The 19030-nt window shown below is 41.4% G+C and overlaps 2 protein-coding genes across 2 annotated transcripts; both read left to right on the top strand.

Annotated features, from left to right (window-relative positions):
* The first annotated feature begins 380 nt into the window (after window positions 1–380).
* On the top strand, window positions 381–6717 carry dpagt1 (dolichyl-phosphate (UDP-N-acetylglucosamine) N-acetylglucosaminephosphotransferase 1 (GlcNAc-1-P transferase)). Its single transcript, XM_042093439.1, has 9 exons — window positions 381–1217; window positions 1576–1696; window positions 2076–2289; window positions 3054–3200; window positions 3684–3768; window positions 4327–4515; window positions 4622–4709; window positions 5756–5911; window positions 6232–6717. Exons 1-9 carry the CDS (start codon window positions 1063–1065, stop codon window positions 6295–6297), a joined length of 1221 nt encoding a protein of 406 aa, XP_041949373.1. The 5' UTR covers window positions 381–1062; the 3' UTR covers window positions 6298–6717.
* Window positions 6718–7280: 563 nt separating this feature from the next.
* On the top strand, window positions 7281–18963 carry LOC121709453 (histone H4 transcription factor). The gene is made up of 11 exons (XM_042092857.1): window positions 7281–7698; window positions 8177–8224; window positions 8407–8574; window positions 8671–8897; window positions 9721–9832; window positions 9933–10085; window positions 10263–10340; window positions 10682–10802; window positions 10892–11030; window positions 11336–11460; window positions 17428–18963. The coding sequence occupies exons 1-11, from the start codon at window positions 7686–7688 to the stop codon at window positions 17795–17797; spliced, it is 1554 nt and encodes a 517-aa protein (XP_041948791.1). The 5' UTR covers window positions 7281–7685; the 3' UTR covers window positions 17798–18963.
* Window positions 18964–19030: the final 67 nt, after the last annotated feature.

Raw genomic sequence — 19030 nt, 5'->3', positions numbered from 1 at the left:
TATAGGGGTTTGAATGATATAGCATAGCATAGCATGTTTGCACAGAGGCTGACTTGCACAATCATTCATTTTTTTCCAATGGCAATATATAATATAAATATTCAATTTATATATAGTGGCTATAAATTAATGGTCGTGCAAATAATAACACTGCTAACAAGGCCTACTTGGCAATCGAATGCACCTCAAGGGGAAATAAAAGTCCCATTTTTAAAAAAAATGTACCCTAACGTTAGGATATGACTGTGCAGAAGTGGGTTTCAGTATCTCCACTTTCACGTACGGACCGCTCTTGCAACCTCAAATACAGTCCTTCCAACACCCACATTGATTCGACATTTATTATGAAATGTTTGAATAAGCGGAAGTCATCCAAAATGTTGACGGAAGTAGACGTGGAACTTTGTCCTGGTTCACGACGAGTTGGGATAGAAACACAATGCTGTCAAACATATTGTCTGTTATTGATAATTAGTTTGTTGTAAAAGTTTTTTGTAACATGTAGCCATTGCCATACAGTTCAGTTTGTTAAATATTAGATAGCGAACTAACTCGTTCTACCAAACGTTTAACGTAACGTTCCTACACATCGACGTTACATTGCCATTCATTTCCTTTCCTACTCACCGTTACGTTTGCAGGTAGTTCGATAAAGTGTCATTAACATGAGCAATAATGTCATTTAACCGGAAAGCTCATAAATGAGGCTGCGTTGGGATTTTCCATTAGGGAAGGTTATACAATCGCCGTCGTTTCAGTTTCAGTCAGATAAACGTGGTGGGTTTCGTCTAGCTATGTTACAAATTATCTGACAACTTGCTAATGACCTACATAAAAGCGCTGCAAGTAATAGCAATGATAATACAGGGATACAGATGTTGTTCAGTGTTTCCCTAGGCTTTGTTCTTTTCTTGAGAAAATGTGTGACTAGCACGTAAAATAATCTGACTGTGAAGAACAACGTCGTGTCTTCCTTGGCTCGTTCTCCAACGTAATTCTTCACAGTTATAGCTAAAATATTACCTTTTTAGCCTAAATACCTCAATACCTTAGTAGTAGAGAATGTCTCCTATACCAGTAATCCCTCTGGTCATCAACTGTTGCATGTCTGCGCTGGGCTGCCTGGCAACACTTAAGCTAATTCCAGCATTCAAGGAACATTTCATCGGAGCCAGGCTGTATGGAATGGACCTGAACAAAGTCGTAAAAAAGGAAGTGTGAGTGTCTCATCATGGTAGCAAAACACGTAGGCTATTCATTGACATTCTTCTCCCATCAATGACTAACGGTTTATAATAGTAATGTTGTGCGCAGAATACATGAAAGACATTGAAACATTTCGTTTGGTCTTAAAACGAGCAATAGGCTACTTGTTTGAATAGGGTAAACTTAAGCCATTTGTAAAGGACTTGTGTCTTTTTTGATCTGTGTCATGAGATGACAACACCTACTGTCATCTATGCTGGATTGGATGACTGCAATGTCGTTGTGTGGTGTGTTGGTGTGTGGTGTCCTGTTGCTCAGGTTAAATATTTTGCTGTGTCTGAAATAGATTGTCATCCATCTCCCCCTCAGCCCAGAGTCCCAAGGTGTGATCAGTGGGACGGTCTTCCTCATCATCTCTTTCTGCTTCATCCCAGTGCCCTTCCTCAGCTGCTTCGTTGGGGAGAAGTGTCAAGGCTTTCCACACAACGAGGTGAGCTACGTTTAACAGAAGTGGAATATTTCAATCCAAGACTGCTGAATCTATAGATATCTGCTGCACCTATACCTATTGTGTGGTCAGAGGGAGGAATGCATGGAAAGGAGGAGTGAGGAGATGGCCAAAAAGGGCCAAAAAACATAAACTATTGTACATGGATGACTCCTCAGTTGGTTGACAATCCTTAACAAAAACTTTGAAACTTAACCAACTTCATTGATTATTTTTATTTCTCGTTTTATTAATATATTTGTAAACCCTACTGTCACTGTAATCAGTACATTTTCTGATTGTTCAGTACAGTTCTGATTGTAACTCTAATGTCTTAGATAAGTGAATTCACACTGTTGTCTTTGTGTCTTTCCTGGATCAGTTTGTGCAGTTTATCGGTGCGCTCTTGGCCATATGCTGCATGATATTCCTGGGCTTTGCTGATGATGTATTGAATCTACGATGGCGACACAAGCTCCTGCTGCCTACGATGGCCTCTCTGCCTCTCCTCATGGTCTATTTCACCAACTTTGGCAACACTGTGATTGTCGTGCCCAAGCCCATCCGAGTCTTGCTGGGGTTGCATCTGGATCTGGGTTAGTTTCTGCTTGTGGTCACTTTCTATTCCAGAATGGCTGGTCTCTGTCTCTATCAGGCTATTTGGATGGCCAAGTTATTGCCCTGTACTTCTGTATTCACTGGAACAGTTTCTTAACTGGTCTGGCTTTGGGACCCATTTAACTTCCCATGGACATTAAGTCGCGACCCATATCTTAGTGTTCAAGCCAACTGATGCGGTGAGCTGTGGTGCCTGTACTTGTTTGGAATGTGCTGATGTTAGGCACATTTATGAAGTTCTGAACTCCTGTGTAGCCTTTCAAAGTACTCAACAGGTTTGGCTTTGACAGTAGGATGCTTTGTTTCCATGTGCCGTTTTTGATTTGATGGTTTCATGCTCTCAGCAATTCACTGCACACCACACACTGGGGGTTTTGTCTTCAACATAAGTGAATACATTCTTCAAATATGCAGGGTCATTTTACAGCTAAAATGATGTCTAACATGACCTGTCACATAATCATTGTCTATGTCCATGGCAACGACTGGCATATTAATAAAGTCTATCAAAACAAAGGTCCGACATCAGATCTGATAGGGTAGCATTTTAAATGGGTGATTATTTTTTCTTTAACCACCCACTTTTGGGTCCCAACCCACCAGTTAAGAAACACTACTAGAGCACAGGAAATTGATGACGATGACAGGATGCTATGTGCCTTATTATGCTATTTTGTGATTTGTTTTCATGAAAAACATGCATATATTATATATAATTTTGTTTTTGTATGTTTGTGCACAGGGATTCTATACTATGTGTACATGGGCATGCTGGCTGTATTTTGTACCAACGCCATCAACATCCTGGCTGGGATCAACGGCATAGAATCAGGACAGGCCCTCTTTATCTCTGGGTCCATCATCATATTTAACTTGTTAGAACTCAATGGTTAGCAAGGGTTTTCCTTATTTTCATAGCAATCATTGGGAATATCTGAAACCTCCAGATCATTAATTTGTGTGTGAATGGTAAAGTGAAAAGAAATGGGGGCAGCCGTGGCCTACTGGTTAGCACTTCGGACTTGTGACCGGAGGGTTGCCGGTTCAAACCCCAACCAGTAGAAAGCGGCTGAAGTGCCCTTGAGCAAGGCACTTAACCCCTCACTGCTCCCCGAGCGCCGCTGTTGTTGCAGGCAGCTCACTGCGCTGGGATTAGTGTGTGCTTCACCTCACTGTGTTTTCACTGTGTGCTGAGTGTGTTTCAATTGGGATAAATGCAGAGACCAAATTTCCCTCAAGGGATCAAAAGAGTATATACTATACTAAAGGTTAAATACATGCATGTAGGTATTTGTACTATTTGAATATGAAAAGAATCTTAATCTACCATAATTGTAGGTAATTTTTCTTTCTCTCTGCCTTTGTCTCTCAGGAGACTACCAAGATGACCATGTTTTCTCCCTGTATTTCATGATTCCTTTCTTCTTCACCACATTGGCACTTTTCTACCACAACTGGTAAGCCTGCTTTGATTTTTCACAACCCAACTTAAGGCAGCTCTTATGTGTGTTTTTACTGGGTGCACTAAACTAGGAACATTTTTAAGAACTCCAAGAAGTTCATTTCCAAGAACTTCTTTACAGCACCAATAAATGAGTATTAACAATTAACCCTGTCCTTATGAATTCAATATGACTTTGGCTTGTCGTTGCCACTTTGTGTTTACCTGAGAAGGTACCACTGGACACGAGAAACCATTTTAGCCCTACATAGACCCTTTCAATCTGTTTGCAGACGATTTTCGGTTGGAATGTTCAAAACCACTGCAGATACTTTCAAATGAAAATGAATCGGACTTTAGCGTAATACTATACATAATGTTGACTTTAAAACTTGTTTTTTAAAATGTTGTTTGTCAAAAAGTTACCATTAGCTCACTGTTGTTTTTAGTGCCACAGGAAATGCCTTAGGAACTCACATGTTTGTTTATGCAGTTGAAAGGGTCTATAAACTAAATGTCCTGAGTGGTTTGGGTCACATGTTTACCACGGGTTCCTTATGTTGTTGTTTCCCAGGTACCCCTCATCCGTGTTTGTTGGAGACACATTTTGTTACTTTGCCGGGATGACGTTTGCAGTGGTGGGCATCCTGGGTCACTTCAGCAAGACCATGCTGCTCTTCTTTATCCCACAGGTCATCAACTTCATCTACTCCCTGCCTCAGCTCTTTCACATAGTGCCCTGTCCACGACACCGGCTCCCCAGGTGACAGAGCTGCACTGTTCATTTCAGCCTCTAATTAATTTATTCTCAAATGTTCAAGTACTGATCTCTCTCTTATTTGCCTTATCTGACTTGGTCTTCTTGGTAGGCTGAATCAAGACACAGGGAAGCTTGGAATGAGCTACTCAAAATTCAAAAAGAAGGACCTCTCCAAATTAGGACAGTTGATTGTCAAGGTAATCTTCACCTGCTTGTATTAACATAATTTCATTACTATGGATCCTAGCTGTGAACGGAAGTCCAGGAACATTACTTTACATTGTTATCATAATCCCAATACTTCAAAAAGGTTAAACTGATTCAGTAGCCTGGATGCCATTCCGAACCTAGTCCCTCCCATGCTCGCCCTATATCGGGCGGACCAATCAAATCAGGCTTTACGATGATGGACAGGTGAGCAACAGCGCCTGGTCTATCACGTCATCTGAACACGCTTTGATTAGGCTTATGTTTAAAACAAAAACACTGTGGCTAGAAGGATACATGGCTTTTAAGACCCCATATGGAAAATTAATATTATTTAATGAGGTTGTATCACTGAAAACTGGCGGTGGTAGTGTAGTGGTTAAGGAGCTGAGCTAGCGTGCAGTAGCCTGAAAGTTGTCGGTTCAATTCCCAGCTTCCACTGTTGTGCCCTTGAGCAAGGCACTTAACCCCAAGTTGCTCCAGGGACAATGTAATCCCTTGTAATATAGCTGACATATGTAAGTCACTTTGGTCAAGAAGTGTCTGCTAAATGTAATGTAATGTAATGTAATGTAATGAAAGTTGAGATGTGGAAAAACTCGTGGTTTCACTTTCATCAAGGGAAAACAGCGCTGTTGCATTGCGACATGTTCCCTCGTTCGTTTGAAATCTCTGATTGACCACCTGTTCGAGGGTTTTGCGACCGCCTTTCCCAGCTGTTTAACATGATTGTAGCATATCACTGTTTAACAAAATAATTAAAAAAAACGGAGGGGATATAGGAGAAGAAGGATGGTTTGTGTGTTTTCTTCCTATACCTCACGGTAAGCTATTTTGTTGCTCTGATTGGTTAGGTCTATTCCCCCCCTGTATCGGTTGAAACACGCCCCATAATTACGTCCCAATGGAGCATTATCAGACTCATATTCTGACTAGAATTGAGTATGACTACGTCAGGCTACTGATTCAGTACAATATACTGTAAGTCGTCCAGTTAGTGGTGCTAAATTAGTTGTATTTTTTCCTCCTCCTGTAGGTGGCAGAGATGTTATGGTTACTGGATGTGCAGCACTCCTCAGATGGTGATGACGAGTTTATTGAGTGTAACAACATGACTCTGATTAATCTGGTGCTGAAGGTCCTGGGGCCAACCCATGAGAGGAATCTCACTGCCATAATGTTACTGATACAGGTGTGTACTCACATTGGGATGTGGGCCTCTAAAATCTCTATTTATATGAGCGTACGTTGCCGGAGCTGTCTGAATGTCCTGTCTCTCTCTGTCTCTCCCTCACACACACACTCACACACACTCTCTCACACACACATAGTGGAGGAAACTCCCTCTGTTGCCCACGGGTTGCTATGTTAATGTTATTGTGTCAAATTTCACAAAGTCCCAAAGTCACAAATGTTGACTGCATGTGGATTTCCACACCAGTGGTAGCTATTCTGTGTGGCTGTTGTCTAGCTAATACCAAATGAAGTTATTTGTGTCTTCCCTCCAAACAGGTATTGGGAAGTATTACAGCATTTGGAATTCGTTATCACTTGGTTCGGCTGTTCTACGATGTTTAGATGTCGGCGCAATTGAAATTGTGGACACTATGGACTATGAGGACAGCAGTCATCCCACAAAGGCCTCTCTGGATGGTTTTGTTTTGATTCAAAGAAGAACTGAGAAATAGCAATGCTAAGAACCAGCCTGGTGAACAATGGCAGTGTGGCATTTAGTGAAATTATCCATGCAGTATAACAAGTCAGTGAAGGTGGGAACATGCATAAAACATGAAGTGGGAAAACGCCTTTGTAAAGAAAATTATATTTCTTTTAAGCGATTTGTTATCTCAAAATACACTGAAAATGTATATGGATTTTCTCAAAGGTGTCTGAACCCCCTTTGTATGTAGGGGTTTGACAATTTGACACTGGAGGAATTTGCTTGTTGGGATGTAAATACAACTTCCAAACCAAATAAATGTGCTCTGAACAATATAATTTCAAATTTTATTTCATATTTATTGATCATTGCTTATCACAATATTGCTTATCATATTCAAACGTAGCTTTGTCTCATGTAGCCAGTGGTAAAATTTGATTCAAGGGGAATACAAATTGACATAGAATAGACAGATAATTACAGAAACCTCTCATTCCATCCCTAATGCAGTGAATAGGCTATTGGTTATACTGTGCATGAACATGCAACTAGAACTGTCAAGTGGATGGACAGTTAAACAATCAGTGGTAAAGGTAAAAATAATTGGTCAAAATAACATGAACATCTCATGACCTCATGTTTATTAATCATTAATGACCATGAGATAATTGTGACTCATTATGTAATAAGAATTACTGATTGTCTACCTCATAATTTTATATTTTCTAGGTCACAATAATGACTTTGTATAGGCCTATGTCATAATTATGGTTTATTATGTCATAAGAATGATTTTCAGGCACATCATAATGAGGTACCATCTCATTGAAATTCCAGTAATGTCATAATTATGACTTCCTATGTCATAATATTTTCTTTCTCTTTCACAATTTGAAACATGAAACAGCAGAAAATACAGCCTTGACACCCACAATGATGGCTTTTTATCCCTGACTGTATAGAACTGGACAACGGACGACAGTCAATGTTTTATCCCATATAACTTGCAAAGCATAGACATTTACATGTGTTTAAGGTTAAAGACCGTTTCACAAGCTTTGCCACTAAAATAAGGGAAATTAGTTTTTCTGAATGATCAATTCTACGGTGATCTGGACCTGACAGTGTCATGCACTGACATACATTACACTGCACAGAGTGGGCTAGAATCAGAAAACGCGACTAAGTAAACTATATTTGTCCTTAGCAGGGTACTGTACTATATCGATGCTTTACGGCAGTCTTTACGACCAGTAAAACAAACCTGAAGGCTAAACCTATGGGCTAAACCAAAACAGTTATTTTAATGCTAAGAAAAGGTAACTTTGCAAAGGCAGTGTTCATAACATTGTTAGTACGAAATGTGTGATTAATGACCGTAATAAAGTTAGTCAATTCAGTAAAGTGTGTTCTATTTCAACCCATTTTTGACGGTTCAGTCTTTAGTCGTTATGGTGCTGCTGTTGTGGACAAAAATACAAGGAAATCTAGGATAGCTAACAATGTTATGAACATGACTCACAGGTTGTGAACACGAATAATATGTATCTACCATTATGTATTAGTCTAATTGGCTCCTATTACTGTGTAACTTAACTACGTATCAACAAGTTTGCTCTGAACTGAAGGGAAAAGATCAAATTATAATTTCCTTATGTTGTATTTGATCTCACTTAAAGTAGCCTCATGTGTCTTGTGTTATCGTGAGGATGTAATAGCGGCATAGTACATCAGTGTGGTACTAGCAGAGAAACACTGAAGACTCATTACTAACGTTAACGTTATTGACTGCAATAGATCCACCAGAAATCGCCAACAACTTTGAGCAAATCTTCACAGACCAAGGTGAGTAATCAAAAGTGATTGCTGAATATGCTGCGTCGCGTCTAAAGACACGATCAAATAATCTATCCCTTTAGCTCCCAACGAACCATTGTTTCAAAGTCTCCACCAGACTTAGCTGATGTTTACAACTGATGTAGCTGCATCTTCTGTGCTTTCATCATGTGTTTTCATCATGATTCCAGTCATGGCCCCTTCCAACAAACGCACTCGCAGAGAGGACTCCTCTTTGGTGCTCACGTGCGAGTGGGCATCCTGCAAAGAGACCTTCACTCAAATGCAAGAGTTTTGCAAGCATGTGGAGAAACACCACGCAATGTCAACAGAGGACATGGACACTGAAGACGATGTGGGTAAGGAAAAATGGCCACTCTCCCTCCCACAAGTACAGTTTCATTGGCATTTTAGACAATACATTGATTTGTTCATACTTTTTGTGTTTAATGCAGATGAGCATGTGTGTCAGTGGAGAGACTGTGGCTTCTGTTCAGTGGAGAGTGCGGCAGAGTTACAGAGACATTTGTTCTTCCACTGCTACCACACCAAGCTGAAGCAGTGGGGACTCAATATCCTTCAGGCTCACCCTGACATGGGCACTTGTTCCGTGGGCCTCCACAACCGCAACATAATACCCGAGATCACTGACAACTTCATTTGCTCCTGGGAGCATTGTGAGGTGAGCTTGTAGGATTTCGTCCTTTTTCAAACAGAGAACATTTTAAGTACAAGTATATATACTCTTTTGATCCTGTGAGGGAAATTTGGTCTCTGCATTTATCCCAACCCGTGAATTAGTGAAACACACTCAGCACACAGTGAACACACAGTGAGGTGATGCACATCCCAGCGCAGTGAGCTGCCTGCTACAACAGCAGCGCTCGGGGAGCAGTGAGGGGTTCGGTGCCTTGCTCAAGGGCACTTCAGCCATTCCTACTGGTCGGGGTTCGAACCGGCAACCCTCCGGTTTCAAGTCCGAAGCGCTAACCAGTAGGCCAGGGCTGCCCCACCTTAATGGTACAGTTTAAAGTGCACATGAGTGACTGAACAACAAAAGGACAAAAACCTACAAAAACAAAATGTTGCCTTTCATCTATGGCAATCCATTTGTGGCATAATTATTTATTTTGTCAACCGCTTATGTCCACTGAAGATGTGACCTAACATTTGTCTGCCTATGCAACATTCCCTTCATGACAGACGTGACAAAACACTCAAGTCAACACTATGTCATTTCTCACCTGACAAAATGATCGTCTGTGTCAAGTTTTAATTCCACCTCATTTTGAATCTCATAAACTGTTGATCAGTTTGTGCCCTATTGTATCGTTTGATTCTGCTGTTGCGCATGTCGTCTTCCCTGTCGTTTGATTCTGCTGTTAATTATGTCGACTTTCCTGTGGTTTGACAGTGATGTTGTAGGCCTACATGTCATTTGATTCTGCCATTGTTCATGTCGTATTCCATGTCGTTTCACTGTGTTGATCTGACTCTGTTTGCAGGCCTCTATGGACAATCCCGAGTGGTTCTATCGCCATGTGGAGAACCATGCCTTGTCCCTGGACATGAAGTCCAATGGAAAGGAAGAGAATGTTCTCTGCTGTGGCTGGAAAGGTTAGCAACATATATACAGGATATCATATTACACAAATGGATAATATGATGACTACCAAATTCAACTACTATCAATCCCCATGGTTCTTTTTCTTTCTAGATTGTGAGGCCACCTTCAAGGGACGCTTTAAGTTGCGAGAGCACCTGCGGAGTCACACCCAGGAGAAGATAGTCGCGTGCCCGACCTGTGGGGGGATGTTTGCTAACAACACCAAGTTCTTTGACCACATCCGGCGGCAAACAACTATTGAGGGTATGAGCAGAACTATTGACCACTGGCTAGCCATCAGTAGTGTAAGTTAACCATAACTTAACTCTTTCTAAGATTCTAAGACCCTTTTTTAGCCATTTGCTCTATTACGTCTTGGAAATGGAGGTTCATTGAACTCTGCCTACTTACTGCTTATGTGGAGTATAATAATCTTTGCAGGCCAGAGATTCCAGTGTTCCCATTGTTCTAAGCGCTTTGCTACCGAGAGACTTCTCCGAGACCACATGAGAAACCATGGTAAGATCTGCATTACCCTATGAATCAAATGACGTTAACCATTATTAGTAATGTGTGTAAGAAGGAATTACTCAAGCAAAAACCTCCTGTTCCTGTTTCTTCATCAACAATATTGAGCAGGGATTACTAACAACATTATTGTATTTCACAATTTTGCACTGCTGTAAATCAAGTAGCACCTGGAACTTTATAGACAATGTAAACCATGTTTCCAAAGGCTGCAGCAGGTTTTACGATGTCATGAATTAAATTGTTTTGGTTCGTCATAGCAGAGATTTAGGAGGTCCTAGATAAACAAATTGCAGGGGGTAATGCCTTCTGTTCTGTTTCCCCCCTCTCAGTGAACCATTACAAATGTCCTTTTTGTGACATGACCTGCCCCTCACCGTCCTCACTCAGAAACCATATCAAGTTCCGCCACAGTAACGAGAAACCCTACCGCTGTGACTACTGCGAGTACAGGTCAGTCTGGTGAAGAGATTAGCATTAGCACAGAATGGCTGACAGAGCCTGGCTTGATCTTGCCTTTGTGCTCTGTGTTTATGTTTTAGCTGTAAGAACCTGATCGACCTGCGGAAACATTTTGATACACACAGTAGTGTGCCAGCCTATCAGTGCGACTATGAGGACTGTGACTACGCCACCCGCTCCATGCAGTCCATTAAGTCGCACTACAAAAGAGTGCACGAGGTCAGACACATCATGATGTTCATTTGGTGCATTTACACAGAGAGCATAGATTTACAATATGCTGAATTTTTCTTATTATGCTTTCAGACAACATGGTAAAAAACTGCCATGAAGCAAATATTGGAAATTACTGTAATTTATGACAGACTACCTCTTTAAAGGACAATACAGCATCTGAAATAACTGTCATTTATGAAAGACTACCTCTTTGAAGGACAATACAGCATCTGAAATTACTGAAATTTATAAAAGACTTCCTCTTTCAAGGACAATACAGCATCTGATTTTGGTTTTGTCTTCTGTAGGGTGATGTTGCTCCACGTTACAAGTGCCATGTGTGTGAGCAGTGCTTCACGAGAGGCAACAACCTCACAGCCCACCTGCGCAAGAAACACCAGTTCAAATGGCCATCAGGACACCCCAGATTCAGGTTCTCTTAACATCTCTGTGTAATGCTAACAAATCTGTCCCAATCGGGTCCCAAATACTGTATTGCTGCTTATTAACTGCAGGGAATTCGTCAAAACTTGCACTTATGACACTTAAAAATGTGTCTATTGTTGTCTATGTAAGCTAAGACTAGGTGTCGTTGGAGAATTGATTTAATTGGTAACATGTGACCCAAGCTAAAGCATCTCTGCTTTTACTTTCTGGGATTTGTCCACCTGTTCACTCAACTGTGAAAGGTGGGTGGGTGGTGGTTACTAATCTTTAAATTCTGATGTCCCGTTTAATGGTCTAAATGGTTAAAGTCTCCCATTTTGGTTTACAGGTTCCTTAATGAATGACATTAGTCCTACTCAAGCGAGTAGGACGCATTTCACACTGCTCCTGCTTCACCTATCCTTTTAGCAATTTCCACTCTTTTTCATTCTTTTATTTCATTTACAAGCTAGTTTAGCAAAGACAGTGAAACCAGTACATTTAAATCTGAAACTTTAGTGGTTAGTTTTTTACTTTAAATGAGCCAGCCAAGTCAACGAGCAAAAACTGAACGGCAATTCACCTTGAAGTTGGATTAAAACAAAATGCGCTCCTCCGGCCAGAGACCCAGGAGATCATGCCGAAAATGTACTGAGCTAGAACAGAGGATTTCTACTTTGGAATCAAAGATGCATGCCCTTCCATCAACGACAGATGAACTACAAGAGGCATCTTGTAGAGCAGATGAATGCATCGACCTCACAAAGGGAAATGTGAGTACAGAGCCTTGGCACAGGCAAGGTGCCAGACCAAAAAACAAAAAACGTAATACAAGAACTGTAATTACCTCAACACCAGTAAATTCAGATGTTAACTTCAGGCCTCGTATCAGAAATACAGACAGATCAGCAAACTACTACAGGGCTTGTGGTCCTAAGGGAAGCCCACAGCCCCTAACACTATGGAACAGATTTGAATGCCTCCGGGACGTGAGAGAGGAATTTCCCAGGGAACAGACCCAAAGCAGGCAGCGATCAAACCACAACAATAGAAAGATGGGCACAGACAAGAAGCAGCACTCGACCCCTATTCATCCCACAACCCTCGTTCTAGGCGACTTTGCTGTGAGACATATAAATGGGGAAAGGATGATTGTATGTTGTTTCCCAAATGCTTCAGTGTCTGACACAAAAAACAAGCTTGCAGAACTGGTGTCAAAATATGCAACTATCAAGCGCATCATTGTGCATGTTGGAGCAAATGACATCTACAGAGAACAGCTGTATGTCAAAGAAGATTTCAAGGAACTTTTCTCGGCCCTATATGAGCTTGGAATACAAATTTTCATCAGTGGCCCACTCCCAGCAGAGGGAAGCTTTGTATTTTCCAGACTATTCAGTTTAAACACCTGGCTCGCAAAAACATGCTTTTCAGTTGGGATGAATTTTATTGACAATTTTAACCTTTTTTGGAATCGCAGGGAATACTTCAGACCAAATAGCACAGAGCTGAGTTGGACTGGGGCCAAGATCTTAACCGAATACTATCACCTCTCTCTCCTGCACCCAACATTTTTTCTGCCAACCTTGAGCCGAGCCTCTGATAAGCGCTCAGTGGCCATACAGACGGAACAAGCGGATGACATCAACAACTCAGCTAAACCAAAACACTCTGCACAGGCTGAAACAGAGATATGCCCAACCTCCCCTGCTGTGGGGCCCTCTGATAACCACCCGCTAGCCTCCACTGAAATGCAGACCTTGGAGAAACATAAACAACCAGCTCAACAATGCCAAGCCATGTCCACTGGACAAGATAAGATGGGTGCTGCTAAAATGACTCAAAGTCAATCACTGGCGTCAAACTCCCTGGAATCTCAGCAAACAAATGGATGTGATGAGCATGAGGAGATAGCACCTATCAAAGCTGCTGAGAGGATATCAGAAAGGAAGGGTCATGTTGTAACACCAGTACCAATACCCCTCCCCACCTCCGTCGACTCCTTGTCACCACAAAGACACAACAACATGGAATACACTACTGGAATACATGCTGAAAGCGGAGCATCTGCAACAAACTTCCCAGAACCTCAGCAGGCAGATGGAGACTCTGGATCAATTTTCAACCCCAACCTCCTTGATTTCCCATCACCACCCACACCCAATCACGTCCCCACCCAATCAAACTCCCCAGGCCACACAAACCCCCCTAATCTCCCATCCCCATCCCCACCCCTTCATCCCACCACCCACTCAAACTCCACAGGATCCCCTGAATACCCATCACCATCCCCACCCAAGCACATGATGTTCCCTGCAAGAATGGAGAGACTGCTACCAGTAGCCATGCAGAGTTTTACTAGCCCAAGATCATTAGCACCAAAGAAGCGAAGGGCACCTCCACCCCCTCGCCCTCCCCCTCCCCGTTTAGAAGGATCTCTTAAGCAGCAGCAACCTCTTAGTTCATTTTCTCAGCCGGCATATAGCATGGAATGTGCAGTGGAAAATACAGATGGCAGCAGCAGGGGACAATTATATGATGACTGTATTGCATGATGTTCTCAGGGTCCCTGCAATATAAATGGTACTGACAGTAGTTTTGAGAACATGCCGGGACCCAGTAAGCCCATGACATTCTCTATTCCTGTATTGACAAGAAATAGAACACAAATGCATCGAGCTTATAGGGTAAACCAGTCCAATCTCCTACCCGTACCACATCAACCTCAGATTTCCCCCATGGATCATATTTCCCCAACACTTAAACTAACAAAACTAGCACTCCTAAATATCAGATCTCTTTCAAACAAATCATTCTTAATTCATGATCTAATTTGCACACACAACCTTGATTTTTTACTTTTAACTGAGACATGGTTAGATCAAGCAAACAGTGCTGCTACTCTCATCGAATCAGCTCCCCCAAACTTCAGTTTCTTGAGTGCTACCAGAGCAAATAAAAGAGGTGGGGGGATAGCCACAATTTTCAAGACGTCTTTTCAGTGCAATCAGTCGTCATTCGGTGACTTTACTTCATTTGAATATCTGTGTGCATGCATTAAGTCTTCTCCTCAGATTTTATTACTGACAATTTACAGGCCTCCAAAACATTCAGCTAAAGTTTTTCTTGAAGAGCTAGGTGAACTGCTATCAGTTGTTTGCATAGAGTATGACTGTCTTATTATATCAGGGGATCTAAACTTGCATGTGGATAATCCTGAAAACAATTATGCCAAGGAATTCATTGCACTAATCGATACTTTCTCCCTAACACAGCATGTACAGGGGCCAACACACTCTCTCGGCCATACCCTCGACCTTGTTATCACAAAGGGTCTCGATGTATCTACAGCTGTTAAAGACCTGGCCTTATCTGATCATTTTTGCGTGTTCTTTGATGTGTCTATGTCCCCACACACTCAAAACACAGCTATGATGGTAAAAAGGAGAATCATAAATGATCAGACAAGTGCTCTCTTTGAGCAAGCACTTTCACTAAAGTCAAGTCAACTGTCAGACTCTGAAGACTTATTTGATCACTTTAATGCAAAAATGGCAAACATTATGGATGACATTGCTCCATTACAATTCAAGAAAGTTAAGGACAAACAGAAAGCACCATGGAGGCAAAATCCAGCAGTTAAACTTCTAAAAAGAGAGTGTAGGAAGACTGAAAGAAAATGGCGTAAATACAAACTTCAGATCCACTATGAAATCCATAAAGAGATGCTCCGCACATATAACTCTGAAATATGCAAAGCAAGACAGTCTTTCTTTTCTAACATTATCAATAGAAGTTCAAATAACACTTGTATTCTATTTTCAACTGTTGATAAGTTAACAAATCCCCCCTCACAATTAGCGCCTGAACTTCTCTCAACTAATAAATGCAATGAGTTTTCATCTTTTTTTAAAGGTAAAATTGACAAAATCAGACTCAACATATCTGCTCAATTACAAATTCAACAACCTGAACTTCCAGCAACAAACAGAGGGAAACTAAACTTGATGTCAGAGTTCAGCTTGATAGACTACGAAACACTTGAAAAAACGGTACAGAATCTCAGCCCTTCCACATGTGTCTTAGACACTCTGCCTACCAATTTCTTCAAAACTGTTTTTCACCTCATAGCGGCGGATGTCCTTCAAATTGTAAATGTATCATTGCTGTCTGGCACTTTTCCTAAGTCACTGAAAACAGCTGTTGTAAAGCCACTTCTCAAGAAGAATAACCTGGATGCCTCCATGCTAAACAATTACAGGCCCATATCCAATCTACCTTTTATTGGCAAAATTATTGAAAAAGTAGTCTTTAATCAATTAACCACCTTCCTAACATCAAATGGGTATTTTGATTACTTTCAGTCTGGTTTTCGGGCAAATCACAGCACTGAAACAGCTCTCATTAAAGTTTCCAATGACATACGCCTCAACACAGATTCAGGTAAAACATCAGTCCTAGTGCTACTGGACCTTAGTGCAGCATTTGACACTGTTGATCACAATATTTTACTACACAGACTAGAACACTGGGTTGGATTTACAGGCATAGTTATCAGCTGGCTAAAATCATATCTACAAGAAAGGAGCTTCTTTGTTGCCATCGGAAACTGTACCTCAACACCAACGTCCTTGACCTGTGGTGTTCCCCAGGGGTCGATCTTGGGGCCACTATTATTCAACCTCTATATGCTCCCACTTGGACAAATCATTCAAAATAATTTGATTTCATATCATAGCTATGCAGATGACACACAAATTTACTTAGCTCTATCACCAAACAACTATGGTCCTCTTGAATCTATGTGTCAGTGTATAGAACAAATCAACACCTGGATGTCTCAAAATTTTCTTCAGCTGAACAAAGAAAAAACTGAAGTAATTATATTTGGTAAAAATGAGGAAAGACTTAGGGTTGCCACTCTCCTTGACACAAAAGGGTTGAAGGCAAAGGATACTGTTAAAAATCTTGGTGTATTAATTGACAGTGATCTAAATTTCAACAGCCACATGAAAGCGATAACTAAATCAGCTTTTTACCACCTCAAAAATATTGTCAAACTCAGAGGGCTGATGTCAAAACATGACTTAGAAAAACTCATTCATGCATTTATCTCCAGCAGGGTTGATTACTGCAATGGACTGTTCACAGGCCTTCCTAAAAAGACTATTAAACAGCTTCAGGTGATACAAAATGCAGCAGCTAGGACTCTAACAAAAACTAAAAGAACTGACCACATTACTCCAATTCTTAAGTCCTTGCACTGGCTTCCAGTAAGTCACAGAATTGACTTTAAAGCACTATTGCTTGTTTATAAATCAGTAAATGGAGCAGGACCTAAATACTTGTCAGACATGCTTCAGCAGTACACACCTTCTCGTCCTCTCAGGTCCCAGGTGAAAAACCTGCTAGTAAAACCTACAGTTAGAACTAAACATGGTGAAGCAGCTTTTAGCTGCTATGCGGCTCAGCTGTGGAACCAACTTTCGGATGACATTAAAAAGGCCCCAACTGTAGCCAGTTTTAAATCTAGACTTAAGACCAAACTGTTCTCAGACGCTTTCTGCTAACTGTGCCGAGTTACAAATTCTGAATCTGCCTCGATAATTATTCTACTTTGTCTTTTATTACTTTTTTACTACTTTTGCCTTTGTTTTTGCTTACTAATTATTCTTTATTTTTAAATGATTTTACCTTGTGTTTTATGTTTTCTTTTTATTATGATCTTTACCTTTTAACTATTCTTTGACTATATTGCCCTTCTATGCTTTTATTTGTTATTATCGTTTGGTTTTGTTTATGTAAAGCACATTGAATGACCTCTGTGTATGAAATGTGCTATATAAATAAACTTGACTTGACTTGACTTGACTAGAGTTTAAATGGATTTTGGGATGATATGGGTGTTTTTGTGTCTGTGTCATCTCCTGTGAAATATCACTTCACTGTTTCACCTTGCCGTCTCTTCTCAAAGGTACAAGGAGCACGAGGATGGCTTCATGCGGCTGCAGCTGATTCGCTACGAGAGTGTGGAGCTGACCGAGCAACTGATGAGGGAGAGGCCGGCGGAGGGGGACTGCTCCGACCAGCCCACCCAGAACGAGGGTGACGAGAGTGGCCCGCAGTCTTCTGCGGGCGGAGAGGATGTATCTGACGGCCAGGAGGAAGAGGAGGAAGAGGAGGGGGACTGTGGGGCGGAGGAGAGGGTGAGGCCGGAGGAGGGGGACAACGTGCTCCTGGTCATGCTGAAGGGAAGCTCTCCGGAGGCCCAGGCAGCGGAGGAGGACACGGTGATGAGGCGGCTGCAGGACACAGCACAGCAGCTGGGCATGGAGGTGGTGTGAGGTGCCGGAGGCTGGGACATGATGGCAGGCCCAGCGTTTCACTGTGGTCATTGCCTTTTGGGATTTGTCCAGAGGGTTTGATCTCCACTTGAAGTGGCAAGTGAGTGAGTGATGCAAATTCTATTGAAAGCAGTTGGATCAATCACTAGACTACAACTATAGATGACTGATTTGCTGGCCAGAGCATGCAGACTGAGCTTTTCTCTGGTGAGGAGGGTGACTATAATATGATCTCTACAGACACAGAGTTGAGATTCGGGTTTGGCAGTGCCAAGCTAGGACCACTGTTCCAAGGCTCAATGAGGTTCATGGGAAGTATCGGCTCTTCACTTTTCTGGGATGCAGAGGTTGCATTATCAGCAGTCAGAATCTGGAATGTCCAATGGCTTCTTTGTCCTTTTTTTGGTGAAAAAGGTGCTTGACTTAATTGACTGAAGACATTCTGCTCCCATGGAAGCTCAGGTCTTCTGGAAGAGTTAATGGTTCCAGTAGGGCGCAGCATCTGAAGCTCTGGTCCTCAGCAGCTTACTCAGCTCATAGCTTCCACAGCTTTCGTCAGTTCTTGATGAGTTTATCAACTCTTCCTTTTGCCTCTCTCACAGAAGAATACTTATTGATGGACTGTTTGAAGTGACACTAGTTCCTATTGTTCTAAATTTAGCTTTTTTAGCTAATGTTCTTGGCAATTATAAGCCAGCAGTTTTCCAAAGGCACTTGGTTGGCATGGGTTTGATGTGTAAATATCTTGAAGAAAATTGCACTTATACGAGAGAATAAGCGATTTGTGTGCACTTGAAGTGATTTTCAGCCATTTTCTGATGTTTTAAACAGTGTTTGATGTTTGGTTGAATTGGTTCCAATTCCATTTAATTCCCCCCAGTCAAAAGTGGAAGACCAAAGAGGAAAGGTTATAGTGGGACTCAAACTCATTTATGTTTAAACTCCACTGTGACGAAATGATAGTGTGAATCTGGCCATGTATGCCTCCAACATCTGTTACTGATGAGGTGTTTTGGTTTTTGCTCACTATATAATACAGTTATTACATCACCGTTATGTGGAAGTATTTGTTGATTTATTTATTTTGTGCTAAAATAACTTTCTGAGAACCACATTAGCCTCAGAGGAGATGGAGTTGTTTTGAATAAACTCTATCTTGAACTAACTGTCATTCCCCCTGTTTCATTTCATTTCATTAGAAGAGTCCACCAGGTCATCAATGTCAGATGGATT

The sequence above is a fragment of the Alosa sapidissima genome, chromosome 5 (assembly GCF_018492685.1).
Source record: "Alosa sapidissima isolate fAloSap1 chromosome 5, fAloSap1.pri, whole genome shotgun sequence".
Lineage (NCBI taxonomy): Eukaryota > Metazoa > Chordata > Actinopteri > Clupeiformes > Clupeidae > Alosa > Alosa sapidissima.
This window is presented reverse-complemented; position numbering and strand designations above follow the sequence as displayed.

Bases quoted from the DNA above. Each gene is read 5' to 3' on its own strand.
- LOC121709453 (XM_042092857.1), top strand. The intron at 10,803-10,891 runs GTCAGTCTGGTG...TTTATGTTTTAG, and splicing joins TGTGACTACTGCGAGTACAG to CTGTAAGAACCTGATCGACC. The intron at 11,461-17,427 runs GTTCTCTTAACA...CTCTTCTCAAAG, and splicing joins TCAGGACACCCCAGATTCAG to GTACAAGGAGCACGAGGATG.
- dpagt1 (XM_042093439.1), top strand. From the start codon at position 1,063: ATGTCTCCTATACCAGTAATCCCTCTGGTCATCAACTGTTGCATGTCT. The intron at 1,218-1,575 runs GTGAGTGTCTCA...TCTCCCCCTCAG, and splicing joins AAAGTCGTAAAAAAGGAAGT to CCCAGAGTCCCAAGGTGTGA. The intron at 4,710-5,755 runs GTAATCTTCACC...CTCCTCCTGTAG, and splicing joins TAGGACAGTTGATTGTCAAG to GTGGCAGAGATGTTATGGTT.